The following is a 21,195-nucleotide window of genomic DNA, read 5'->3' on the forward strand; positions in this document are numbered from 1 at the left end:
GCTCTTTATGCCTTTTTGTTAGTGTGTACAAGGGTGATTGACTTATTGAATGACAGAGTAAGGGATTGATTAATTCATAGGATTGATGGATGGATGGACTGATTGATTCATAGAATGGTCAGATGGATGGATGTATTGATTGATTGTTTGATTGATTTATTGACTGATTGATTTTTAGGGTAAGGAAGCTGAAGGAGACGTTGGTGACTGTACAACAGCTAGATAAGAACATGAGTAATCTCCGCACATGGCTGTCCCGTGTTGAGGGTGAGCTGGCTAAACCCATCGTCTACAGCATCTGCCACAGTGAGGAAATACAGCGTAAACTAGCAGAGCATCAGGTAATCAGTTCATTCAACAACACCACAATACTTCTGTCTTTCATGTCTCATAGATGGGGTTAGATCCAAATAGTCATACTTTCATCCAAAAATCAACAAGAAACACTGTTCCCAACCTATTTTATCACTTTTATCTGATGTATTTCAGAGTCAATCAGAATTTTCAACTAAAATAAAAAATGAAGGAGTGCGTTTCTCTCTCCAACTGGTGCCTCCAGTTCGTCTTTAACCCCCTCCCGGCTGATTAGGACAATTCAGCACCGGATGTGCAACCTCACAGCCCAGCCACACCCTTCTCCTCATCACAGCGTGGTCCTATTGCACATACATTAGGTGTGCTATTGCGTTGCTCTGACGATTACAAACCTTAGACCACAAGAGAGCAATAGATTTCTTTAGTGAAAAAGGAGTTACATTTTGGTCTGTTCTCACCCAAAACCAACTGAATTCCTTTAGAAGACATTGATTCAACCACTGGAGACTTAAAATTTACCTTTATGCTGACTTTATATACTTTTTTGAGCTTCAAAGTCCTGGCCACCTTTCATTTGCATTGTATGGACCTACAGAGCTGAGATATTCTCAAAAAAAACCTTGTTTGTGTTCTGCAGAAGAAAGAAAGGCAAACACATCTCAAATGGCATGAGGGTGAGTAAATTATTCTTTTCAATAAGAATATATATATATCTAGATACACATTGAAGGGATAGTTCCCTTTTTGAAACTTCTACAGAAGACAAATTAAGATATTTAAGAAGAATGTTTAAGCTCTGTTGGTCCTCACAATGCAAGTGAATGGTGACCAGAAATCAGAAGGTCCAAAAAAGATATAAAGGCAGCAAAAATGTTATATATATATATATATTTGTCTTATACAGCTTAAGACAAATGCTTTTGTGAAACATCTTATGTGCATAAGACTTTTGCACTGTACTGTGTATGTATATATATATATATATATATATATATATATATATATATATATATATATATATATATATTGTTTTGTTCAGCAAACTTAACATGTGTAAATAAATATTTGTATGAACATAAAAAGATTCAACAACTAAGACATAATCTGAACAAGTTTCACAGACATGTGACTAACAGAAATGGAATAATGTTTCCCTGAACAAAGTAACAGTCAGTATCTTATGTGGCCACCGACTGCATTAAGTACTGCAGTGCATCTCCTCCTCATGGAGATTTGCCAGTTCTTGCTGTGAGATGTTACCCCACTCTTCCACCAAGGCACTAGCAAGTTCCCAGATATTTCTGGGGGGAATATTTGTATATAATTATTATAGGTAAAAAGATGAAAAAAGACGCACAGCAGAGCTTTACAGTATTAATGAAAACGTTAAATGAAAAAAATCGGATTACCTGAGTCAAAAGGCTGCCATGGCTGAATCACAACATGCTGATATTCAGTACACTTGTTTATGTGGTATTGCTTACAGATAATAATACTAATAATATAACCATTTAATATTATATTATTATTACTATGAGTATTATTGTGACTGCTTTGAATGTTACACTTTTATACAGTAGTAATATTTTTTTCTGTCGCAATGTCTTCAATTTCACACAATCGGTTGAATAGAGCTCTCAAATCAGTTAAATTGAGCTCTGATTTCAGCAGGAATTTTATTTTGAAATCTTTGAAGTTCTTCCTGTATGTGAAGGGTTCGTTCGTTATATCAAGCTTCACGCAAGGTGAACTGAAAATCTCTGAGCTGAGTATCTCAGAACTGCAACAGAGAAAGAGTTAATTTGAGAGTTTGCCGCAGTGTATACACTAAACACACTGATCTGTGGCTCTGCAAATGGATACCATTGGACACACTGCATGAAAATCAAGCATTAGTAGTGTGTGTTGCATTTGTGTGTGTATGTTCGTGTGCGTGCCTGTGTGTGTGTGAAGGAGATGACAGGGCAGAGAGGTGGTGCACAACGCATGTGACTTTATATTATTTAATTAAATGACATCCTTCTGCTGTTTAATTATCACACTTGGCCATATAGAGGCTTTTATATTATTATTTTCAAATGGTCTTTGATTTCATATAAAAACGTTCACATTACATTACATTTGGCTAATAGCGGCATATGGTACCGAAATTAACAACATTATGATATCGTAGCATTTAAAAGTTTTTGGGATTGTGATATTTCATTAGAACCGATATACCGTGCAACCCAACAATGCGTTATGACTGATCTTGTTCAATCCGAACAAACACTTCAAATTACAGAACACAAATTAACTCTGCAGAACTCTTCAGACCTAGAGTCTTACTTGCTTGGATGACTGCTAGTTCTTACAGTTTATATGTTATATGTTCGTTTTACAATGTGATTTACTTTGTATTCACCAGGACCTGCAAAGGGACATTGAACAGCACACAGACGGCGTGGCATCTGTCCTGACCCTGTGCGATGTTTTGCTGCATGATGCGGATGCTTGTGGCAGTGATGGAGAGAACGACTCCATTCAGCAGACCACACTCAGTCTGGACCGCCGCTGGAGGAACATATGTGCCATGTCCATGGAGAGGAGAATGAGGTCAATACAAACACATTTACAGACACATACCCATTAGAAACACACTCACTCTTTAGAAAGTATTCAACAGTTATGGTTTTATCTTCCCCCTTTAGGATTGAGGAGACAAGGCGTCTGTGGTGCAAGTTCCTGGACGACTATGCACGCTTTGAGGAGTGGCTTAATGCAGCAGAACACACAGCGGCTAATCCCGCCACCAAAGACGTGCTCTACACCTGTGCTAAAGAGGAACTTAAAAAGTTTGAGGTCTGTCAGTGCACTGATGTTTTACAAACACTGGGAATAAAATGTTACATTTAAAGTTACAATATGTAAGATTTTATTGTTATAAATGAACAAAATGTAATTAATGATCTAGTACACCAACACTCCGTCTTCCAAACCATGTTTTTGCCTTACGCCGATTCACTAAGGTAAGCCTATAATTATGATTTATATTTTAGAGCTGTCGGGACGGATTTGGCGGAAAATTGCATACTTCTGTCATTCGTCCGTGCTTGTTTACGTCATGTCCATAAATAAATAAAAAAGGTCCAGCTGTACATCAGGTGTATATGTGTGGTGAGAGGTGAGGTAGTAGCTTAAAATTGAAAGCTTGTAGCCACAAGAAATGAGCAACATTGAACATGGATCATTCAATAAGGCAACCCTCTGGGGAATCACATGTTATCAAAATAAAGAAACCAAGAACCGAGAACAGTCTGCAAGTATAAAGGGAAAGCGACAGAGCCCTTAATAAAACATGAAAAAACATGGGATTGACTTTTCAGAGGTGGCGACAACTCCATCTCTGGGTCGAGTTTTTTTTGCTCGAAAGGTAAGATATTTTATTGGGCCAGTAGTTAGCCAGGTAACTCTCTTAGCACAGTAGTTCATTATATAGTGTTTATTCAATCTAATGAGCTGTTTATTATGGATTGTACTGCAGTGCGTTCAATTTCATTTTCGATGGAAATTTATTTTTTTATTTTTTATTGGACAATGGAAAAAAAACAAAAATTATTATGCTGGTAACAATGCCATTCTCTAAACCAGTTACTACCTTAATCTACTTGCCTGCTAGCTTAGTTATAATTTCCACCGTTTATATATATATATATATATATATATATATACACTCACCTAAAGGATTATTAGGAACACCATACTAATACTGTGTTTGACCCCTTTCAGCCTTCAGAACTGCCTTAATTCTACGTGGCATTGATTCAACAAGGTGCTGAAAGCATTCTTTAGAAATGTTGGCCCATATTGATAGGATAGCATCTTGCAGTTGATGGAGATTTGTGGGATGCACATCCAGGGCACGAAGCTCCTGTTCCACCACATCCCAAAGATGCTCTATTGGGTTGAGATCTGGTGACTGTGGGGGCCATTTTAGTACAGTGAACTCATTGTCATGTTCAAGAAACCAATTTGAAATTATTCGAGCTTTGTGACATGGTGCATTATCCTGCTGGAAGTAGCCATCAGAGGATGGGTACATGGTGGCCATAAAGGGATGGACATGGTCAGAAACAATGCTCAGGTAGGCCGTGGCATTTAAACGATGCCCAATTGGCACTAAGGGGCCTAAAGTGTGCCAAGAAAACATCCCCCACACCATTACACCACCACCACCAGCCTGCACCGTGGTAACAAGGCATGATGGATCCATGTTCTCATTCTGTTTACGCCAAATTCTGACTCTACCATCTGAATATCTCAACAGAAATCGAGACTCATCAGACCAGGCAACATTTTTCCAGTCTTCAACTGTCCAATTTTGGTGAGCTCTTGCAAATTGTAGCCTCTTTTTCCTATTTGTAGTGGAGATGAGTGGTACCCGGTGGGGTCTTCTGCTGTTGTAGCCCATCCGCCTCAAGGTTGTGCGTGTTGTGGCTTCACAAATGCTTTGCTGCATACGTCGGTTGTTACAAGTGGTTATTTCAGGCAAAGTTGCTCTTCTATCAGCTTGAATCAGTCGGCCCATTCTCCTCTGACCTCTAGCATCAACAAGGCATTTTCAGCCCACAGGACTGCCGCATACTGGATGTTTTTCCTTTTCACACCATTCTTTGTAAACCCTAGAAATGGTTGTGCATGAAAATCCCAGTAACTGAGCAGATTGTGAAATACTCAGACCGCCCGTCTGGCACCAACAACCATGCCACGCTCAAAATTGCTTAAATCACCTTTCTTTCCCATTCTGACATTCAGTTTGGAGTTCAGGAGATTGTCTTGACCAGGACCACACCCCTAAATGCATTGAAGCAACTGCCATGTGATTGGTTGATTAGATAATTGCATTAATGAGAAATTGAACAGGTGTTCCTAATAATCCTTTAGGTGAGTGTATATATATATATATATGTGTTCGTTTTATATATATTATATATTTTTTTTTGTGGTGAGGGGTCGAGTTTTGTTGTTGGTGATATTTGCTCTGATAAGTTAAACATGTTTACCTGTAACCATGGTTACGCCGGTACTCCTTAAACCATCAGATTCATCCGTGCAGAAGAGCACTCACATAATTACTAAAACAATGTTCCTCCTTAAGTAACTTGCAATTTTATTCTTCAAACACTAGAGGGACAAAAGTTACATAGTGTAGCTTTAAACAAGAAAAATAGCATCAGAACTGTCAAGCAGATTAAAAGTGATATGCACACAACTAAAACACTGCACTAGCTTAAGTGATGGCTGTAGCATTGCCACCATTATGTTTGCTGCAATGTGTGCTGTAGGGCCTAGAGAAGATTATTGGACAATTATTGAACTCTTGTTTTTTACATGCAAACATTCAGGCATTCCAGCGTCAGGTCCATGAGCGTCTGACACAACTGGAGCTGGTGAATAAACAATATCGCCGTTTGGCACGAGAGAACCGAACTGACGGTGCCAGTAAGCTGAAGATGATGGTACACGAGGGAAACCAGCGCTGGGATACACTTCAGAAGAGAGTGGCCACTGTGCTGCGCAGGTTAAAGGTCAGACCTTGGTCATCTATTGTTCATCTATATATCCATCCATCTATACGTCTGTCCATCCATCCATCTAAACTCTACTCTTCTGTGCAGCACTTTACATCCCAGCGTGAAGACTTTGAGGGGACGAGGGAAGGGATTCTGGTGTGGCTGACCGAGATGGACCTTCAACTCACCAATGTAGAGCATTTTTCAGAGAGTGATATCCACGAGAAGATGCGTCAACTCAGCGTCAGTATACTCCGATTTATCTTACGTTTTCCAATGTAATATAAAAGGTTTAAACAGGTTAAATGGGTCTGTACAAGACAGAATGAAGAAAAGTGTGTCTTTTTATTTCCTGCAGGCATTTCAGCAGGAGATCACCCTAAACACAAATAAGATTGATGCTCTGATCGTTTTTGGAGAGAACCTGATCCAGAAGAGCGCTCCACTGGACGCTGTACTCATAGAAGATGAACTAGAGGAGCTGCACTCATACTGCCAGGAAGTGTTTGGCAGGGTCGCCCGATTCCACCATCGCCTCATCAGCAGACGCCCGGTCAGTTTTAAAACACACATCACAAAGCAAATACTCATTAAGTAAGTACTCATAGATAATGTTTTTTTTATTAGCTCAAATTTGTGTACTGACTAGTGTTGGATTAATACAAAAACATTTGGCTTCGGTATGATATACAGTATGCACGATACATATGTAACAATTTTTTTTTATTACCTGCATATTGCATAACCCAAGTACTGACTAAGTTCTTCCCTTTCTGCCCTTGTCTTAGGTACTGGAGGAGGACAGGGATTTCTCAGACAGAGACACAGATCTGGAGGACTCTGTTGAGTTCAGTGGGGTGTGGGAGAGGGAAAGAGAAAGAGAGGAAGAGGAGGCTGCTATGAGCTCTGATGTTTCTCTGATTGTAGGACAGGATGTGTGCCACCTGTTACCACCCACTCTGGAGCGCTCTGGGCGTGAGACGCCCGTCAGTGTGGATTCCATCCCTCTGGAGTGGGACCACACAGTCGATGTGGGGGGATCTTCATCTCCAGAGGATAATGAGGATTTGACGTACTACAGCGCCCTGTCAGGTAACTACTCACTGTTGGCCACAAATTGATGCCATCCCACATACAATTTTCTGCATATAGCATTTCAATCTAAGCCTTCTCCTTTACTCTGTAAGATCACTTCTTGGTCTCTGTCACTCTTTTAAAATGATAGTTCTCACCCTCATGCCATTCAAGATGTGTATGACTTTCTTCTGCAGTACACAAATTAAGATTTTTAAAAGAATATTTCAGCTCTGTAGGTCCATACAATGCAAGTGACCAGAACTCAAGGTCCAAAAAGCACAAAGGTAATCCATAAGACTCCAGTGGTTAAATACATATCTTCTGATATCAGTGGATTTAACCACTGTTTTATGGATTACATTTTTGCTGCCTTTATATCCTTTTTGGACCTTCTGATTTCTGGTCACCATTCACTTGCATTGTGGAGGACCAACAGAGCTTAAACATTTTTATTTGACTACTGTAGAAGTTTCATATTTTGGTGAACTATCCCTTTAATGTGTATCTAGATCTCTATGTCCATTAACTGCAACTCAATTCAAGTGTATTTTTATCACAGTTTTCTAATGCTCTATGAGAGTGTATCTACAGTGCATCTGGAAAGTATTCACAGTGCTTCACTTTTTCCACATTTTGTTATGTTACAGCCTTATTCCAAAATTGATTAAATTCATAATTTTCCTCAAAATTCTACAAACAATACCCCATAATGACAACGTGAAAGAAGTTTGATTGAAATCTTTGCAAATGTATTAAAAAATGTATACCATTAATACCAGTCTGAGGTCCAGAGCACTCTGGAGCAGGTTTTCATCAAGGATATCTCTGTACATTGCTTCATCAAGGATATCTCTGTACATTGCTTCATCAAGGATATCTCTGTACATCTGGTATAATTTTTAGGAAAATTGTGAATTTAATCAATTTTGGAATAAGGCTGTAACATAACAAAAAGTGGAAAAAGTGAAGCGCTGTGAATACTTTTCGGATGCACTGTATAACATTCATTTTTCTGACACTCTGTTAGAGTGTTTCTAGAACCTGCCGTCTTTTATCTGTGGCTCTGTTAGTGTATCTACTGTAGGGTTGCTCTTAAAGTGTATTTAGACCTCTGTTATTTCATGTTTTATTAAAGTGTGTAGTTCTCTCTGTTTTATGACACTGTTGGTGCTTCTAGATCTCGCCAGCTTTTATCTGATGCTCTCTTAGTGGATTTAGGTATCTCTATAATGGATGTACATATAGATTTCTGTGTTATCTGATGCTCTATTAGTGTATTTAGATCTTCCTGTTTTCCGATGCTCTGGTAGAATGATTCTAGATCTTGCTGTCTGATATCTGATACTCTGTTAGTGTCTCTTGGCCTCTCTGTCTGTTATTTGCCACTCTGTGAAAGTGTATTTAGATCCTTTTGTTATCAGATGCTCTATTAGAGTGTATTTAGACCTGTTTTCTGATGCACTTTTAGAGTGTTTCTAGATCTCGCCGTCTGTTATCTGATGCTCTAATAGAGTGCATCTAGACCTCTCTGTCTGTATTCTGCTGCTCTGTTAAAGTGGATCTAGATCTTTCTGTCTGTTATCTGCTGATTTTTTTAAAGTGGATCTGTGTCTGTCGCTCTGTTAGAGCATATCTAGATCTCTGTGTCTGTCTGCCACTCTTCTTTTGCAGATGTAGAGGTCACTGAGAGCTCTGAGTCATTTGTTAAAGCTACAGCTAAAGCTCTGAAGTCTGTAACCGGTAGGCATCAGCCTGCTGCATGCTGTTAGCACTCTCATTGCACATGACATGCGTGTTTCAAATGTTTCAGCATATACCTGTGTCACACATCAACTGCATCAGCTCAACTGCACCCTACATGACCATGCTTCCTTCATTCCACTAAACACTGTTACATTCCCTGCTCTTTATCTCTAAGCATTATAGAAATGTTATATTTAAAGTTCACTGCCTGGCTGGTTAACAAATTCTTCTTCTAAACAGCTGCCCATTTCACACTCTTAATGGCTCCTGATATTTTAGTTTTATGTTTTACAAGAATATTTGTCTGCATTTGTTGGAGCACCATTGCATGTATAATGCAGACAAATTCACAAAGATGTTTTTTTTTTGTTTGTTTGTTTGTTTCATAATTCGTGTGGATTTTGTCATCAACTGCATCTTAATTATTTTTGGTTTGTTGACTTTTGACTTTCTACATAGTTGTTTAAGTAAATATTATGAGGGTTAAAATGTCTTTCTCTGTTTCATGCTCAGTGGGGAGATCAGTGATGGAGACGTGGCATTCTCCCGATCTGCCAGACAGGAAACGAGTTAACAGAGAGATCATATGCAGTCTCACTTCACCCACTGACACCAGCACACCGTACCACCCACAGGCCTATGTGAGCACACAAACTGTGGACACTCATACTCACACACTTTTACTGAAGCCTAGCCTATTACCACCCACAGGGCTTCACAGTTTGTTGTGTTTGCTCTCTATTTGTAGGATAAGCTCATGTCTGAGTGTGCTGGCAGTATAGACAGTATAAAGCGAGTGAAACAGATTCTGAATGAGGAAGAACCACTGGAGGATCATGGACTGACAGTCCTCTCTGCAGCAGATCAGACAGGTGCCACACACACACACGTAGACATACTGACTGCCTATTCAAATTACACACACACTTCTAAACACATGCTTAAACATCAGTTACGTTTCATGAAGGCTGACCTTTTCCCTCTGCTGATCTGGGTCCTCAGGTGTGATCGAGCGATTGGAGCTCCAGCAGGTGCAGTCGTGCAGCATGCCACAGGATCTTCAGCAGTGGCACAAACTGAACTCTGACCTCTGTGAGGTCATGGCATGGCTCAACGATGTGCTGCCCGAGCTGGAGAAACTACAAACTCTGGAGACAAAAACCACCATCAGAGACATGGAGAGCAATATTCACAAACTAAAGGTACTGAGAACGATAAAATCGAGAAATATGGAGGAATAAAAACTGTTTATAAAGCATGAAGTATATGTTATAGTGATTTTACCACAGTATGTGTTGTTGATAGGCACAACATGAAGTGGAGTACCCAAAACCCCAGTAACACTTGACCTCTAGTTGCTTTTAAACAATGGCAGCAAGTGCAGTATGAGAAAAGTTAGCTCTGTTCAATAAATGTATTAATAATTATTACAGCCAAGCTGATATTCAGAACAACAACTCATGTGATATTGGTTAATTAGCTTAACTGTAGGCTGTTTATGATTGCCTAGCAACACAGCGCATTAAAGGGATAGTTCACCCCAAAAACTTATTTTATCATTTACTCAACCTCATGCCATCCCAGATGTGAATGGCTCTTTTTGCAGCAGAACACAAGCAAAGTGTTTTTTTTTTTAATATATACAGTGAGGAAAATAAGTATTTGAACACCCTGCTATTTTGCAAGTTCTCCCACTTGGAAATCATGGAGGGGTCTGAAATTGTCATCGTAGGTGCATGTCCACTGTGAGAGACATAATCTAAAAAAAAAAATCCAGAAATCACAATGTATGATTTTTTAACTATTTATTTGTATGATACAGCTGCAAATAAGTATTTGAACACCTGTCTATCAGCTAGAATTCTGACCCTAAAAGACCTGTTAGTCTGCCTTTAAAATGTCCACCTCCACTCCATTTATTATCCTAAATTATTGCACCTGTTTGAGGTCGTTAGCTGCATAAAGACACCTGTCCACCCCATACAATCAGTAAGAATCCAACTACTAACATGGCCAAGACCAAAAGCTGTCCAAAGACACTAGAGACAAAATTGTACACCTCCACAAGGCTGGAAAGGGCTACTGGGAAATTGCCAAGCAGCTTGGTGAAAAAAGGTCCACTGTTGGAGCAATCATTAGAAAATGGAAGAAGCTAAACATGACTGTCAATCTCCCTCAGACTGGGGCTCCATGCAAGATCTCACCTCGTGGGGTCTCAATGATCCAAAGAAAGGTGAGAAATCAGCCCAGAACTACACGGTAGGAGCTGGTCAATGACCTGAAAAGAGCTGGGACCACCGCTTCCAAGGTTACTGTTGGTAATACACTAAGACGCCATGGTTTGAAGTCATGCATGGCACGGAAGGTTCCCCTGCTTAAACCAGCACATGTCAAGGCCCGTCTTAAGTTTGCCAATGACCATTTGGATGATCCAGAGGAGTCATGGGAGAAAGTCATGTGAGTCAGATGAGACCAAAATAGAACTTTTTGGTCATAATTCCACTAACCGTGTTTGGAGGAAGAAGAATGATGAGTACCATCCCAAGAACACCATCCCTAATGTGAAGCATGGGGGTGGTAGCATCATGCTTTGGGGGTGTTTTTCTGCACATGGGACAGGGCTGACTGCACTGTATTAAGGAGAGGATGTATTGCGAGATTTTGGGGAACAACCTCCTTCCCTCAGTTAGAGCATTGAAGATGGGTCGAGGCTGGGTCTTCCAACATGACAATGACCCGAAGCACACAGCCAGGATAACCAAGGAGTGGCTCTGTAAGAAGCATATCAAGGTTCTGGCGTGGCCTAGCCAGTCTCCAGACCTAAACCCAATAGAGAATCTTTGGAGGGAGCTCAAACTCCGTGTTTCTCAGCGACAGCCCAGAAACCTGACTGATCTAGAGAAGATCTGTGTGGAGGAGTGGGCCAAAATCCCTCCTGCAGTGTGTGCAAACTTGGTGAAAAACTACAGGAAACGTTTGACCTCTGTAATTGCAAACAAAGGCTACTGTACCAAATATTAACATTGATTTTCTCAGGTGTTCAAATACTTATTTGCAGCTGTATCATACAAATAAATAGTTAAAAAATCATACATTGTGATTTCTGGATTTTTTTTTTTAGATTATGTCTCTCACAGTGGACATGCACCTACGATGACAATTTCAGATCCCTCCATGATTTCCAAGTGGGAGAACTTGCAAAATAGCAGGGTGTTCAAATACTTATTTTCCTCACTGTATATATATATCTCAGCTCTATAGGTCCATAAAATGCAAGTGAATGATGATCAGACATTTGTAGCACCAAAAATCACATAAAGGAAACATAAAAGTAATCTATATGACATCAATCTATATATTCAGAAGCGATATGATAGGTGTGGGTGAGAAACAGTTCAATGTTTAAATCCTTTTTACTCTAAATCTTCACTTTAACTTTCATTTTAAGATATAAAGGTGAAACTAAACAGGCACCACATGTTACTTTCAGATGTAAAAATGGGTGTTTCTCACCCACACCTGTTATATCGCTTCTGAAGTTATAGATTTAACCACTGAAGTCGTATGGATTACTTTTATGTTTCCTTTATGTCATTTTTGGTGCTACAAAGATCTGATTACCATTCACTTGCATTGTATGGACATACAGAGTGGAGATATTCAGTATAAGAAAGAAAGTCACACAACTCGGATGGCATGAGGGTGAGTAAATGATGAGAGAATAACATTTTTTGGGTGAACTATCCCTTTAATATATTATATGCTTTGTCACGTGTGCTTTTATCAGCTTCAAGCTCATTTTCTGCAGTACTCATCAATTATTATAATTTAGAAAGACATTGTGAATGAGCATTTTCTTGTTAGTTCATGTTGTTGTTTTTCTCTCATTAGGAAATGCAGAGAAGTTTTAACGGCTACAAATTGGTGATGATTGGTGTTAATCTAAGTGGGCGAGGCTTCCAGGATGGAGACAGCACTGAACTACAGGAATTACGTAAGAATCTGCAGTCAGCCAATCAGAAATGGGCACAGGCCTGTGGGGCCCTGTACAGCTGGGAGCACCGACTGCACCAAGCCCTCATGGAGTGTCAGGTGAGGAAAACAATTATTTTGATAAGTGACACTGACTGCATGTTTGATTGGAAGAGTTGAGACAATACAGTTATGTACCATACATTTTTTCTTTAGCCATGATCACCTTTGAATGGCAATACTGCATGCATTATACAAAACCAAATTTCTATGCACTTTCACATGCTTGCACTTGTTCCGTTTCCTGATTTCAGATAGATTTTATCTCTCAAAACTCCATACAGAATATTTGCTTCAAAGGTTAACAACAACTAAGGGTTTTTTGGTTGTTTGTGTCAAAAGGTTGCAGAAATGCTTGGTACAGGTTGTTCTTGAAGCCACAGCATACCGTGTCGGAGTCGTAGATCTCTTGATATACTTGTTGACAGTGTCAAAATTTGTTTAAAAAAAAGACAAAAATACTTTCTCTCTCTTCCTTCTTTTAACTGGAAGTTATGTCCTTTAGTCAGAGAAATTGTTTTCACTCAAATTTACACTTAAAACAAGATGAGTTATTGCCGTGGCTGATAACGTGATTTTTTAAATGTTGTACTAAATTGTATGCCATACAGCATACTGTGGGGTTTCTTTTAAAGGAAGAGTTCACCCAAAATGAAAATTCTCTAATCATTTACTCACCCTCATGTCATCCCAGATGTGTATGACTTTCTTTCTTCAACAGAACACAAAAAGATTTTTAGAAGCATATTTCAGCTCTGTAGGTCATTACAATGCAATTGAATGGGTCCCACATTTTTTAAGCTGTTCTTCAGAAGAAAGAATCTGGGATGGCATGATGGTGCATAAATCGTGAGATCATTTTCATTTTTGGTTGAACTGTCCCTATGAGTCCTTTTTAAGTCTGATATTGTAAACCAAGTACATGCAGACAAGCATCATGTAATCTAGCCCTGTGAAAAACAGACTCAGTCATCACGCTTTGTTCTGTTTTCTCAGGAGTTCCATGAGACTCTTCACTCTTTACTGCTGTGGTTAGCTAAAGCAGAGAGCCAGCGTTACATGGTCAACATCCACGACCAAAACACAGACCTCGACATCCTGCAAGAGCATCGAGACACTCTCAAGGTATGTGTGTGTGTGGGCAGGTTCTGTTATTTTTGTGAAATATCAGACAATATACCCACAAGAATAACAAAACCTAATGAAACCATCTCTGTAAAAAAGGGTAATAGTGGGACTAAATAATCTCTTGATTCATATCTAAATATTTCCAAAGTTGACTTAGGGTTAATAGTTATGTTAGGTTTAGTGAGGTTCAGGATTAGTAGTTGCTATTGGGGTATTTTTTTGTTTAGAGCTTCTGTGCCATTGACAAGCTTGAGCATTTGTTGATAGTTAACTTTTTCACGTTTTCTGGTCATAGGCTGTTCAGCAGGACTTGCAGTCTCATGAGAATGAGGTGTACTCGCTGCAGGAGATCTCCTCCCAGATCCTACTACAGGACCAGGGAGAAGACACCCTGGAGGTCAAAGAGAAGGTTCACGTCATCTGCAACAAGTTACGGCTGCTAATCAGACAGATCGCACATGACCTGCACACACTGCAGATCATACTGGTATGTTTCATTCAATCACATGCGTACAGACTCACTGCAGCAGCTCAGACTGGTGCATTTCACTTCCATGCTGATATGTCCACTGTTCTGTTGCAGGACTCATCAGGTCCTGATGTGGGCGGGACAGTGTCAACGCAGCACAAGGTATAGAACTGGTGAACAAAATTTTTGGTGTTGTTTACAAAGGCTAGATCAAGTCAAGTCATTTTTATTTGTATAGCGCCTTTCACAACACACATAGTTTCAAAGCAGCTTTACAGAATATCAGCATTAACAGAAGATAAAACTGTAATGTCTATAATGTTGATGATTCATCATTGTGTAATTAGATAAAATACGATTGTTAATCATGTTTAAAAATAAGTAATTAAATAATAATTGTATTAAAAACCCCATTGAGCAAGCTGAAGGCGACTGTGGCAGGGAACACAAAACTCCATAAGAAGATAATTTTATATAAAAACACATAGTTTCAGTCCTGGATGCTAATTGATCTACAAGAGCGGCCCAGTTGTGCTAAAATCCATGATATGCAAAAAACCTGATCACCATGTCACTGCACAGCACTCATTAGAGGTGGAAGGATTGCAATTTAATTTGCTGAATAAAATAATATTTAAATGACAAATTCTGTCGCTAATATTTTTATTATGTAGAAACGGTTCTGTTAAAGCAAAAAAGGCACTCAAGTCTGTGATATATTGTAAATATATTCTCCTGCTGGCAGGGGCGTCGGACTGGGGGGGTAAAGGGTACTGAGTACCCAGGGCCCGAGGCAGGGGGGGCCCCTTAGAAGTCAGTTTTCTATACATACATATTTGGTACGGGGGCCCAGCAAGATGGTTTGTACCCAGGGCCCAAAATTTGGTGCTACGCCCCTGCCTGCTGGTCATGCCTAGCAATGCCCTTTAGCCATTATTATTTTCAAAATAATTTATTGCATTGCCTCTCTCATAGCTTGTAGGTGAAATAATGCATATTAAATTAGGCAAATAATACAGCAATGAAGTACAAAGAGCAGCTATTGTGATTTAACTGTTTACTAGATCAAGAGATATCTGGGAAAAACCTAACTCAATCCGCTAATCTCTCTGTCTCTCTCTAGGAAAGCACTGGAGTTCAGGCTGTTTCAGGAGGATCTTCCACAAGTGTCAGGTACGCACTGATAGTGTTTTTGTCTGTGAGTGTGTATCTGCTTTCAGTGTTGTGTTTTTGTGACCTAGCTGAAGCTGATGTGTTCTAGTGCTCTCTTCAAAAATTCCCTACGTGAAGGCTGTGTGCATTTTCCATTTCCCTTTTGATTTTTAACTAGTAGCACCTAATAAACTAGAAAAAAAAAAATATTTTTTTTTGCTTGAGCAAATAGTTTTCCTAAAAATGTATGTCCTCGTGTGTGGACAGCGGGACTAAAAGTAATACTAAGCTATAGAATGTCAGATTTTTAGTCAAATAGTTTGTCCAGGAGTGATGGTTATTCATGTTTTTCAGATGTTATTTACATTTACATTTATTCATTTGGCAGACGCTTTACAAAAGAGGAAAACATAAGCGCATCATCTTAAGGAGACAGTGGTACGAAAAGTGCCATACTACAAAGTTTCACTATCATCAGAATAGTATACAAAACAGATTTAAGTGAATTTTTAGTGACTGGTTAATGCTTTTGGAAAAGATATGTTTTTAGCCGTTTTTTGAAGATAGAGAGTGAGTTATCTTCCCGGATTGAGTTGGGAAGGTCATTCCACCACCGTGGTATGATGAAACTGAAAGTCCGGGAAAGTGTTTTGGTGCCTCTTTGTTTTGGTATGACAAGGCGACGTTCCTTAGCCAACCGCAGGCTTCTGTTGGGAACGTAGCTCTGCATAAATGTTTTTAAGTATGCTGGAGCAGACCAAGTGACTGTTTTGTATGCCAGCATCAGGGCCTTGAATTTAGTATGTGCATGAACCGGCAGCCAGTGGAGAGAGACAAAGAGTGGTGTAACATGTGCTCTCTTAGGTTCAGTAAAGACCAGACATGCTGCTGCATTCTGGATCATTTGGAGAGGTCTAATAGCACATGCAGGGAGGCCTGCAATGAGAGCGTTACAGTAGTCCAGTCTAGTTATGACAAGTGACTGAACAAGCAGTTGTGTGGCATGCACAGAGAGGAAAGGTCTTATCTTCCTGATATTGTAGAGTGTAAAGCTACATGATCTTACAGTCTTTGAGATGTGGTCTGTGAAATTTAGCTCATCATCAATGGTTACCCCTAGATTTCTGACCGTTTATGCTGCCTTTATGCCCTTTTTGGGGCTTGGAAGTATTGGACCCCATTGACTTCCATTATAAGGATATATTTACATAATTTCCATCAAAAATCTTTGCTTTTGAAAGTCATATGAGTTTGAGGCTGTATAAGCGTGAGTAAATCATGAGAGAATTATAATTTTTCAGTAAACTATTTCTTTAAGTTCACTTCTGCATAACAGTCCCTTTCCTCTCTTTCTCTTCTACTTGCAGGGCTGCCGAGGCTGGTTCATCCCGAGCGAGGCCCTTCCTTTATCGTGTCTTGCGAGCTGCTTTGCCCCTTCATGTCCTCTTCATGTTGTTGCTGGGTCTGACATGCCTGCTGCCTCTATCAGAAGACGACTACAGCTGCACTCTCTCCAACAACTTTGCCCGATCCTTTTACCCCATGCTCCTCTACACCAACGGACCCCCACCAACATGAGAACAGAGACTCGTTAACACAATGCTTCAGTAAAATTAGGAAGAGGAAACGGGATGTATTAAGTCCACTTTTCCCAGTTAACTATACTGTAGCAGATCCTGTAGCTCTGTTTGATGTGAGAGACAAAACTCTTACATTTGGACATCAACATTCAGTAGTTTTTATTACAACAATCAGAACATGCAATAGACAGTAACTTTCCGTTTCTGGTTCTAAGGTCTGTTGCTCAACAGGGAGAGGGATTGTTCTGAATCCTTCCCTCATGAAAGATTATATTTGAATTCTTGGAGAACTTTTCGGGGGATAAAAGTACAGGTTTAGTGCTTAATCAAAGGTCCACTCAATAAAGTTTTAACTGTTTTATATAGCAAAATAGAACTGTCTACTCTAGAAGTCATGAAAACACTGAAATTCTCCTTCACACAAAAATAAATGTATTTATTTTTTAAATGTAAATCACAGAATAATTTAAGCTTTAGCTCACTCGTGACTGTATATTTAAATAGAAACCCTGTTGATGCGTCTGTGTGAACAAGATGTTCATATATATTGACAGAATGAGTTGTATAGTTTCTGGGACTCAAAGTCAATGTGCAATGACTTATATTTAAATATGACTTATATACAAATATTTTATTTGTAGCTCTTTTAACTGCCGTTTTTTTGGTCAAAGCCATGGATAGAAATGGAGCGGGAGAGAGAAAGAGGTGTCTTTTTCATTTGAGTTCTTTTATGTTTTAATTTATTCAGCCAAGTTTAAATGGCTGCATTTTGGGGTTTTTTGTGTGTGCATGTGTGAATAATGTAAAACTACTGAAGTTGTTAAATTATCTCAACAGATATGTTATATGTCATTGATTTTCTGGTTTATCTGCTAGAATTCTTCTGGCAACCAGATATTATTTTTTTTATTTTTGAAATCCAGTTATTATGGTAATAATTTGGTGAAAAGCCAACAAGTTTCACTTTCACTCTTACGGCCAAAGTGTCAGATATTTTGTTTTGTTCTTTACGGTTATCTAAAGAATGCTGTTTGTCCTTTTGTTTATTCGAGTCATTTTTAATTTAAATAATTGTTGTAGTGTGGATTACATAATGGGTCCACTGAAATAGGCCATGATATAAATAGCCATTAATCATAGAGAATCAATAAAGTACATTTTATTACAAACTTATTATAATGCAAACCTTGCACTGCCAGTGTGAGCCACAGGACAAAAAGGTTATTGAATCTCTAATTTCTCCAACATTTTCATTTTTCAGCTGTGTACAGTTTTGCCTAAAAATGTTTTTAGAAGTTCTACTTGGGCCCCTGGTCGGACATTCAATGAGGACCCAACATCACCCCACCTGCAGCTCCTCATTTACTTTGCACTCTGAAAGAGAAGAACAAATTAGTCTGACACATTTAACTCATCATTGGCATTCGCTTGTCAACTCAAGTTCATGCTGTCGTTTAAGCAAAAGGTGGACATACCAAACACTATTTTTTTTTTCCAATTTAACTTTTCACTACAGTTGTTATAATATTTGACATTAAAAATGTATAGGAAAATAATGCAAAATAGGACATTTTCACTAGTGGTCTCACACTTTTGGATATTTTTAACATAACCTTAATTTAGCCCTGACCCTTATCTATAGCTAACCCCAAACTTTGACTAACTCTAACCTATATAAAACCTTATATAATGATAAAAAGAAATACAGACTAGGAAGTTTCTTCAAATGTACACTTTTTTTGTAATATGTTGCAAAAAAGACTTCCATTTAGTCAATGAAAAACTGAACTACTCTCAAAATGAAAAAATGTATAATTTTTTTGGTGTAAATATACGGTAAATCACAGAATCATTTAACCTATAGCTCACTAATAGACCTTTGAGGTCAGTACATTTTTACCAATAAAAATTATGTTTGTCAATGCTGTGTATCTATCATCAGTAAGTCCAATGATTTGTGTCATATTAACCATCACAATTTTCTCCAATTTAATGCAGTCTACATTTCCAGGACACTTTTTTAAGTAAGTGATTACATGGGACATTTCCTAGAAAACTTGTGCCACTAGTTATTTTTCCTACAAACTAATCATTATGCATCTGGAAATACACATTCCAGAATGTTGTTTCCAGTATAAAACAATAATTTTGTGCTGAATGTGCATGTAAGCCGGGCTTTACGTGAACCATTGAAAGAGACTTGCAGATGATTTTAACACAGTCTCACGTTTACTGTCAAACACAAGGACTTTATAAACCACAAAAGATTTACAATCTACAATCGGGGACCACCACAGGACAGCAAATACAACCAACGTCTTACATATAGACAGACAATGTGCAGTTAATGCATAAACTATTATGTGCACACCGTTTCCATTTAGCTAGTAGTTTGGCCAGTCTTCAGAGAAAGAGGGAAAAATGAGTCAGCATTTTTTCTGAGATCTTTGATACACTAAACTCAACCTCATCATCACTAGCAGACATTTTCCATTGCTTAACTGATCTATTTGCTGAAGAGCTGGAATGCAAACCAAATATTTAAAAGAGCAGTACGTAGTTTCTGTGCCACTATTGCAATCTGTATGTGTGTGCAGACTGGTGACATTAAAACACTGGCTCAACCAATGGTGCGAGTTTGGGGCAAGACTATTTGTTTTGTTAACCAATGGTGTGAGTTTGGGGCAAGTCTATTTGTTTTGTTAACCAATGGTGTGAGATTGGGGCTAGACTATTTGTATTGTTAACCAATGGTGTGAGTTTGGGGCTAGACTATTTGTATTGTTAACCAATGGTGTGAGTTTGGGGCAAGTCTATTTGTATTGTTAACCAATGTGTGAGTTTGGGGCAAGACTATTTGTTTTGTTAACCAATGTGTGAGTTTGGGGCAAGTCTATTTGTATTGTTAACCAATGGTGTGAGTTTGGGGCAAGTCTATTTGTATTGTTAACCAATGGTGTGAGTTTGGGGCAAGTCTATTTGTATTGTTAACCAATGTGTGAGTTTGGGGCAAGACTATTTGTTTTGTTAACCAATGGTGTGAGTTTGGGGCAAGTCTATTTGTATTGTTAACCAATGGTGTGAGTTTGGGGCAAGTCTATTTGTTTTGTTAACCAATGGTGTGAGTTTGGGGCAAGACTATTTGTTTTGTTAACCAATGGTGTGAGTTTGGGGTAAGACTATTTGTTTTGTTAACCAATGGTGTGAGTTTGGGGCAAGACTATTTATTTTGTTAACCAACAGTGTAAGTTTGGGGCAAGACTATTTGTTTTGTTAACCAATGGCGTGAGTTTGGGGTGAGACTATTTATTTTATTGAACAATGGCAAGTAGGGGGAGTGTTTGTACACAATCATTATTTTTGCAATTCCATTTGTTGCCACTAGTGGTTCAGAAATGACACATTCACCTTTAAATGAACCAGCTATATCTATAAAAAGATTCAGCGGTAGAACATATGAGGTTTCTTGAACATTGGACACTTGACGTGTTATGATTGTATGAAAAAGGATTTCTTTTTGGGATGACGTCATAGAAAAAGGAAAATAATGTAGCTCAAATTTGGTTTTGTTGAAGCAGGATTTAGTTGTTTGTAAGCCCTGTTTGGTTCAGGTTGTCGTTTGTCATTAAAACTTCCTTTCTGCCAACTGCAGTCAGAACGCAGTTCTGGATCCAGGAAGGTTTTTAACCCACAAAAGTGAGATTGTCATTCTATGTTCATATCCTCTCTGTTCAGCCTAGAATGCAACGTCTCGTCCACTGACTCCGCTCTAGAGTGACAGAGACAATACAATATGTAAAACAATGTTGCAAACTTTTTGTAAAAGTTATAAGTCAGCCTACATTTTATATAACTTATTGAAAGATTTATTATTACCACAGGAAGTAACCTTACTTTACCACTTTACTTTTATTATTACCACAGGAAGTAAACTTATCTCACATTTAATTTCACACATTTACAATGGCGCAAGACATTCCTCAATCTAAAAACAGAAATATGCTGCTTTTTGTGCACATACTGTATTGGGTCTGTTCTAAAACCTAGTGAGCGTTTTTTAAGACATTAAAGGTGCGCTCCTGATGCGAAGGCTGTTCCAAACTGCTGCCTTCTAACGTATCTCGTTTTGACCAAATTCTAAGATTGC

The 21,195-nt window shown here is 38.7% G+C and overlaps 2 protein-coding genes across 3 annotated transcripts in view; one reads left to right on the top strand and one right to left on the bottom strand.

Moving 5' to 3' along the window:
• The window catches only part of syne2b (spectrin repeat containing, nuclear envelope 2b), a 129,238-nt gene extending 112,192 nt beyond the window's left edge, over positions 1 to 17,046 (top strand). The window contains 17 exon segments of the mRNA XM_052089472.1: positions 179 to 341; positions 2,723 to 2,910; positions 3,006 to 3,156; positions 5,700 to 5,882; positions 5,973 to 6,110; positions 6,226 to 6,420; positions 6,656 to 6,959; positions 8,616 to 8,684; positions 9,201 to 9,328; positions 9,436 to 9,559; positions 9,690 to 9,889; positions 12,579 to 12,779; positions 13,716 to 13,844; positions 14,143 to 14,334; positions 14,431 to 14,478; positions 15,440 to 15,489; positions 16,836 to 17,046. Coding sequence (XP_051945432.1) covers positions 179 to 341; positions 2,723 to 2,910; positions 3,006 to 3,156; positions 5,700 to 5,882; positions 5,973 to 6,110; positions 6,226 to 6,420; positions 6,656 to 6,959; positions 8,616 to 8,684; positions 9,201 to 9,328; positions 9,436 to 9,559; positions 9,690 to 9,889; positions 12,579 to 12,779; positions 13,716 to 13,844; positions 14,143 to 14,334; positions 14,431 to 14,478; positions 15,440 to 15,489; positions 16,836 to 17,046 — 2,674 coding nt within the window.
• A 19-nt stretch (positions 17,047 to 17,065) lies between these two features.
• The window catches only part of esr2b (estrogen receptor 2b), a 34,211-nt gene continuing 30,081 nt past the window's right edge, over positions 17,066 to 21,195 (bottom strand). The window contains exon 10 of one of the 2 annotated variants that reach the window (XM_052090399.1): positions 17,066 to 18,422. In XM_052090399.1, the coding sequence (XP_051946359.1) occupies position 18,422 (1 nt within the window). In that variant the 3' untranslated portion in view covers positions 17,066 to 18,421. Of the gene's footprint in view, positions 18,423 to 19,956; positions 20,818 to 21,195 lie in introns of those variants that run through there. The other variant, XM_052090398.1, reaches the window with a different exon arrangement.

The sequence above is a fragment of the Xyrauchen texanus genome, chromosome 24, assembly GCF_025860055.1.
Source record: "Xyrauchen texanus isolate HMW12.3.18 chromosome 24, RBS_HiC_50CHRs, whole genome shotgun sequence".
Taxonomy (NCBI): Eukaryota; Metazoa; Chordata; class Actinopteri; order Cypriniformes; family Catostomidae; genus Xyrauchen; species Xyrauchen texanus.